The 7,488-nt window shown below is 38.6% G+C and overlaps 1 protein-coding gene across 1 annotated transcript; it reads left to right on the plus strand.

Annotated features, from left to right (window-relative positions):
- Window positions 1-541: 541 nt before the first annotated feature.
- LOC116465041 (mucin-19-like) lies at window positions 542-7,003 on the plus strand (the record flags this gene model as incomplete). Its single annotated transcript, XM_032754271.2, has 15 exons — window positions 542-595; window positions 1,049-1,078; window positions 1,350-1,403; window positions 1,541-1,594; window positions 2,099-2,152; window positions 2,250-2,303; window positions 3,247-3,300; window positions 4,011-4,064; window positions 4,208-4,261; window positions 5,112-5,165; window positions 5,619-5,648; window positions 5,920-5,973; window positions 6,111-6,164; window positions 6,669-6,722; window positions 6,820-7,003. Coding segments are annotated over 15 exons (892 nt in total), but the record flags the coding sequence as incomplete, so codon positions are not given.
- Between the last annotated feature and the right edge of the window lie 485 nt (window positions 7,004-7,488).

Raw genomic sequence — 7,488 nt, forward strand, 5'->3', positions numbered from 1 at the left:
ATGGTGCATGCAAAACATAGAGATTAACTCCTGGTCTAGAAACCTCTGAAAGAGCTTCCTGACACATTAACAAAACAGAGTTCCCTGAGCCCATCAAAGGTCGTTTTCTTTTCATTATATGTAAAGAATAAAAATATTGATTCCTATCACTCTAAGTTCCAATGTGGTAGCCACTGGCAAAACTTTTACACATGAAAAATCTAATACTTAAAGCAATAAATAATGATTATAGTAATGAGCATATTGATCATTTATGAGTTCCTTACTATATCCACTTTTTCAATTAGAGGTTTAAATATCTTATTCCAATTAAGAAATACCTAAGGTCCAATTAAGAAGATAAATTTACAAGTGATGTATCTCTTGGTTTTAACAATTAAACATATATTTATGTTTTTCATTACTTTCAAAGTCAGAAGGCCTTCTTTTCTGACTTAATAGAAAGTGTCCAGCCATTTTGAATTGAGGTTATCTCATGTAATGACATCAGCTTAGCTCCTCTCTCTTTCTTAATACTCAATTAATTTTGGTTTTCTTCAAGAGATCACAACTGCCCTAGGAAGAAGTGGCATCACTGGAGCAGAAATAAAATCAGGTAAAGACTTTGACGTATTTATGTCCATTGTTGTATTTTGATAAACTTCTAGAGGAAATTTTTTTTAATGAGCTTTTAATTTGGAAAAAATTTAAATTATAGAAAATTATCACAGATAATGTAGAGAATCCCTTTAATATGGAGTGTGGTTTTAAATTTCCTTTGAGGCTATAGTATTTCGAGGAAACAGAGTTTCTTCTTGGATTTGAATTTGTAAACTCTTGAGCCCAAAGTTCCTAAAGTCTTTCCCTTCGGGAGACTAACCTCAGGATTCTAGGTCTCTGGAGAGGAGAGATGCAATCATAGCTCTGGCTTTGAAGTGGCTTTCCCTTTGAAAAGAGCATAGTCTGTATAACATTAGTGGCCTGTTCATAGATAAAAATTTAAGATTTTCTTTCTTCTTTCTTCTTCTTTCCTTCTCCTCTTCTTCTCCTAATCTGTTTTCATGTGGAGCCACCACTGGAGCACCAGGAAGTAGGACAGGTAAACTTGGGGAAAGCCTTTCATAGGACCTTCAACATTGACATAATAATCATCATCATCATGATGAAGGCGGGCTGTTGCTTACTGCATTAACCTTGGCCTTGTAAAGAAACACAATAAATCTGAAACATGGTTGACCTTATGTCAGTTATAAGTCCAGGAAGTGTGTTTTCTTGCTTCAGAGTCACAAATAGACCCACTGTTGGCCACATTTTTCGAAGGGTCACAAAAGAGTTCCCATGTAGATCTTTCTCTTTTCTTTCCTACCTAGGCACAGCTGGAGTGCCCTCTGCTACAACAGTCTCCTCTGGGACCTCCAACTCAGGTAAAGCACCAGGCTGGGAGGAACCGCTGCTTGGAAAGGGCTCCTCAATGAGGTGTCTGCCTGGGTGACCCTACCATGCTTTTCTCAGATGCTTCTAATCTTTGCCCTCACTGCTGTTCTTTGTCCGTGTTTTGCAGAGGCCACAACTTCTGTAGGAGAAAGTGGAAAAACAGGAGCTGAAACAATCACAGGTTAGCTCTGTTAAGGAACTAAGTTTACTTTGTTATAATTTCCCATGTCTTGATAGAAATATGGCAAAAGTTTTTAAATTTTCTATATTTGGCATATTAGGCAAAAATTTAGCAGATGTTCAATATTTAATATCGATAAATATAGTTCAGATACTTCAACGTTTTCCCCTTATGTCTTTTAGCTTGGGTCTTGGAACCCTTCATCCAGGAATCATGGGGCCTATTCCCTGACCATTATATAGGTGACTTTGGCCCAAATCTATCTTTCTGGACCGAAATTCTAAAAATAAAATTCAGTGGCAGAGGACTTTCTCTGTAAACTTGCTGAGGGAATTATAGGTTCTATGGGCAATGGATGGATCAACTCTTAAAAATATAAACTCCAGAGAAATAAATTTTCTGTTTTATTAAAGAAAAGAATTTGTTTTTTTTCTTTAAGAGCCTATGCCCATATCATGAGGAGAAACAAACTGACCAACTGACCTCAATCTTTTCTTTTTTCAGGTACTACTGAGGGCATCTCTGGCAGAACTCTGGAGGCTAAAAGTGCCCACACAGGTCAGGAATTCTGAGCATGGCCTTTTGGGAAATACAGGTTATGGGGCCGTAGAATGTCCAGGGCAGTCGTCATACCTCTAATTCCTTTCTCTCTCAGAGGCCACAACTTTCCCAGGAGGCAGCGGAACCACCCAAGCAGGACCACCCGGAGGTGAGCTTGTCAGGCTTAGGCCTGAGGATCTCATCATGTCTCTATCTGGTAGCTACAGAGAACAAATAGTGAAGGCATTTGAAGTAGGGCCTGCATTTTATTCTGGTCCATATGGTGTCCTGTCAACCTGGTCAGTTATTCTGCTCTTGAATTTCATGACCTTGGATAGTCAGCCAGGCACTATCCTAGCTTATGGAGATATTATTTTTTCTCATAAAGGATATTTAAAAATATTTCATATATTTTAGCCTCCCAGGACTTCCTATTCCCCTACCCAGGTTGCTTTTTCACTCACAGCTTGATACTTTTTTATCATTTTTCTCATATACTTACACATGATGTTGATTTCCTCTCTCCTCTCACTAGAAAGCTTCATGAAGACAACTGATTATTAAAATGCCCCAAGTTGTATCACACAGTCCTGCTTATAAATATAAAACAATGATTTTTTCATCCTGTAGGCCCCTCTGTCACACCAGGGGGATATATTCCTAGAAGTGAAACAGGTCAGGTTGATTTAAACCCTATTTTTCTCTTGCCTCATAGTGAAAGGGAATCCCAGAAGCAACACATCCATTGCATCATGTTGGCCTGGAAAATGAAGTGCTAGGAAGTTCTTCATTTTCCATTCGCTATAGAAATAGAGTGTCCACAGGAGAGGGCTTCCGGTGCTTTAGGGCTACATTGATGCTTCCAAGCTTAACTGGAGACAAAAATACTCTATTCCTTTATTTCTTTTTTTTTTTTTTTTTGCATTTTAGTTACCACTGGAGAATTGTCTGGAATGACCTTTATATCTGGAAGTTCTAACACGGGTAGCTTAACAAGAAGTGCCTCTTATTTCAATGTCAGATGTCATTTTTTTTAAGGCTTCTCTGATAAAATATCTTCTTCTAGTATTCTAAATTCCCAGTCTTTTTCATTCTCCTCTTTCTTCCATCAGAGGCCACCACTTCCACAGAAGGGACTGGTACTTCTGGAACTGGATTCACAACTGGTGAGAAGAAACAGCCCATGATTTGGCATCATAAGTATTAGGTCTCTCAAGCTTTTCTAGAGAGAGTTTGTGTTTGTGTTATTTAGGGACATTGCAAGTGATTCAAAATAGATTTGCTAGTGGAGGTACGTTTTTTTTTCGAAAATCCACTAATTCTAAAGTGGATCATTACTGCTTCATTTCTGAGGATATGATGCACTTCTCCATTTATGTTACAACTCTCGCTAGCAGTTTAGGTGGAATTCAGAAAGTTTTCAGTGCATGTGTGTGAAACAGAAAAGAGCTCTATGGAACCAGGACACATACATTTAACGTGTATATTTGAACAAAAATGCTGGCTCAATATTTTCTCCTACATGTGAAGTTCAATGCATTCAAACTCTTTTTGCTCCTCTTTCTATCTCACAGCAGGCATCACTGCAGCACCAGGGAAGCAAGCAGCTGAGCACTGGGAAAATGCATCTAGTTGCTCTCTAGTTTCTCTTTTATCAAATTTTCAGTTGTGCTTCTACTTGGAAACATTGTATCTCCTTTTGTTATGAATTGTTGAAAGCAGGCAAATACATCAAGTTTTCCACCTGCCTCGTGCTCAGAGAAAGAGGATTCTGTTATGACAAATAAATACAGAAATACAGCATCTACCTTTTAGATTCAGGTCCTCATTTGACTTATTCATTCACTGTGATCACCTCAGTTTCTTTGTGTTTCAGGCACCTCAGAGGTAGCTCCTGCCACAACAGTTGCCCCAGGAAGTTTCAGCACAGGTGAGTCCACTGTGTGGTGGGGAGTCCTTTCATGGGTGCTTGCTGCAGTAACATGCCTTTACTTTTGGTGCTTCTATGCAGGAGCTCCACCGTTCCATTCCATGCCCCCTGAATCTTTTCCATTTGTGTCCTTCTTCTTCCAGCAGCCACAACTTCTCCTGGAGCAACTGGAATTACTGGGGTTACAACAACTACAAGTAAGAACTGACAATCCACTACCTCCTTCCCAGTAGGGTCACCTTGCCTTGATCACATCTACCATTTGTACTTCCCGTATAGGGCATTTAAAAAATAATTTTACAAATAGGCCATATTTTACCTAATATGTAAAAGTTGGACACTCAAATGCCTTTATCTTCCTTTCTTCTGCTTCAAGGAGACTTCACCATGGAGCTAAGGCACTGAGCATCAGTTGTGTGATTGGAGAGAAAGGTCTTTCTTTCCCTCAGTGATATATAAAGGAAATAATAGCTAGTAACATTTTTCTCATTAAATATTCTATAGAAATGGTGCATGCAAAACATAGAGATTAACTCCTGGTCTAGAAACCTCTGAAAGAGCTTCCTGACACATTAACAAAACAGAGTTCCCTGAGCCCATCAAAGGTCGTTTTCTTTTCATTATATGTAAAGAATAAAAATATTGATTCCTATCACTCTAAGTTCCAATGTGGTAGCCACTGGCAAAACTTTTACACATGAAAAATCTAATACTTAAAGCAATAAATAATGATTATAGTAATGAGCATATTGATCATTTATGAGTTCCTTACTATATCCACTTTTTCAATTAGAGGTTTAAATATCTTATTCCAATTAAGAAATACCTAAGGTCCAATTAAGAAGATAAATTTACAAGTGATGTATCTCTTGGTTTTAACAATTAAACATATATTTATGTTTTTCATTACTTTCAAAGTCAGAAGGCCTTCTTTTCTGACTTAATAGAAAGTGTCCAGCCATTTTGAATTGAGGTTATCTCATGTAATGACATCAGCTTAGCTCCTCTCTCTTTCTTAATACTCAATTAATTTTGGTTTTCTTCAAGAGATCACAACTGCCCTAGGAAGAAGTGGCATCACTGGAGCAGAAATAAAATCAGGTAAAGACTTTGACGTATTTATGTCCATTGTTGTATTTTGATAAACTTCTAGAGGAAATTTTTTTTAATGAGCTTTTAATTTGGAAAAAATTTAAATTATAGAAAATTATCACAGATAATGTAGAGAATCCCTTTAATATGGAGTGTGGTTTTAAATTTCCTTTGAGGCTATAGTATTTCGAGGAAACAGAGTTTCTTCTTGGATTTGAATTTGTAAACTCTTGAGCCCAAAGTTCCTAAAGTCTTTCCCTTCGGGAGACTAACCTCAGGATTCTAGGTCTCTGGAGAGGAGAGATGCAATCATAGCTCTGGCTTTGAAGTGGCTTTCCCTTTGAAAAGAGCATAGTCTGTATAACATTAGTGGCCTGTTCATAGATAAAAATTTAAGATTTTCTTTCTTCTTTCTTCTTCTTTCCTTCTCCTCTTCTTCTCCTAATCTGTTTTCATGTGGAGCCACCACTGGAGCACCAGGAAGTAGGACAGGTAAACTTGGGGAAAGCCTTTCATAGGACCTTCAACATTGACATAATAATCATCATCATCATGATGAAGGCGGGCTGTTGCTTACTGCATTAACCTTGGCCTTGTAAAGAAACACAATAAATCTGAAACATGGTTGACCTTATGTCAGTTATAAGTCCAGGAAGTGTGTTTTCTTGCTTCAGAGTCACAAATAGACCCACTGTTGGCCACATTTTTCGAAGGGTCACAAAAGAGTTCCCATGTAGATCTTTCTCTTTTCTTTCCTACCTAGGCACAGCTGGAGTGCCCTCTGCTACAACAGTCTCCTCTGGGACCTCCAACTCAGGTAAAGCACCAGGCTGGGAGGAACCGCTGCTTGGAAAGGGCTCCTCAATGAGGTGTCTGCCTGGGTGACCCTACCATGCTTTTCTCAGATGCTTCTAATCTTTGCCCTCACTGCTGTTCTTTGTCCGTGTTTTGCAGAGGCCACAACTTCTGTAGGAGAAAGTGGAAAAACAGGAGCTGAAACAATCACAGGTTAGCTCTGTTAAGGAACTAAGTTTACTTTGTTATAATTTCCCATGTCTTGATAGAAATATGGCAAAAGTTTTTAAATTTTCTATATTTGGCATATTAGGCAAAAATTTAGCAGATGTTCAATATTTAATATCGATAAATATAGTTCAGATACTTCAACGTTTTCCCCTTATGTCTTTTAGCTTGGGTCTTGGAACCCTTCATCCAGGAATCATGGGGCCTATTCCCTGACCATTATATAGGTGACTTTGGCCCAAATCTATCTTTCTGGACCGAAATTCTAAAAATAAAATTCAGTGGCAGAGGACTTTCTCTGTAAACTTGCTGAGGGAATTATAGGTTCTATGGGCAATGGATGGATCAACTCTTAAAAATATAAACTCCAGAGAAATAAATTTTCTGTTTTATTAAAGAAAAGAATTTGTTTTTTTTCTTTAAGAGCCTATGCCCATATCATGAGGAGAAACAAACTGACCAACTGACCTCAATCTTTTCTTTTTTCAGGTACTACTGAGGGCATCTCTGGCAGAACTCTGGAGGCTAAAAGTGCCCACACAGGTCAGGAATTCTGAGCATGGCCTTTTGGGAAATACAGGTTATGGGGCCGTAGAATGTCCAGGGCAGTCGTCATACCTCTAATTCCTTTCTCTCTCAGAGGCCACAACTTTCCCAGGAGGCAGCGGAACCACCCAAGCAGGACCACCCGGAGGTGAGCTTGTCAGGCTTAGGCCTGAGGATCTCATCATGTCTCTATCTGGTAGCTACAGAGAACAAATAGTGAAGGCATTTGAAGTAGGGCCTGCATTTTATTCTGGTCCATATGGTGTCCTGTCAACCTGGTCAGTTATTCTGCTCTTGAATTTCATGACCTTGGATAGTCAGCCAGGCACTATCCTAGCTTATGGAGATATTATTTTTTCTCATAAAGGATATTTAAAAATATTTCATATATTTTAGCCTCCCAGGACTTCCTATTCCCCTACCCAGGTTGCTTTTTCACTCACAGCTTGATACTTTTTTATCATTTTTCTCATATACTTACACATGATGTTGATTTCCTCTCTCCTCTCACTAGAAAGCTTCATGAAGACAACTGATTATTAAAATGCCCCAAGTTGTATCACACAGTCCTGCTTATAAATATAAAACAATGATTTTTTCATCCTGTAGGCCCCTCTGTCACACCAGGGGGATATATTCCTAGAAGTGAAACAGGTCAGGTTGATTTAAACCCTATTTTTCTCTTGCCTCATAGTGAAAGGGAATCCCAGAAGCAACACATCCATTGCATCATGTTGGCCTGGAAAATGAAGTGCTAGGAAGT

This window comes from Hylobates moloch, unplaced genomic scaffold (genome assembly GCF_009828535.3).
Source record: "Hylobates moloch isolate HMO894 unplaced genomic scaffold, HMol_V3 SCAFFOLD_2743, whole genome shotgun sequence".
Lineage (NCBI taxonomy): Eukaryota > Metazoa > Chordata > Mammalia > Primates > Hylobatidae > Hylobates > Hylobates moloch.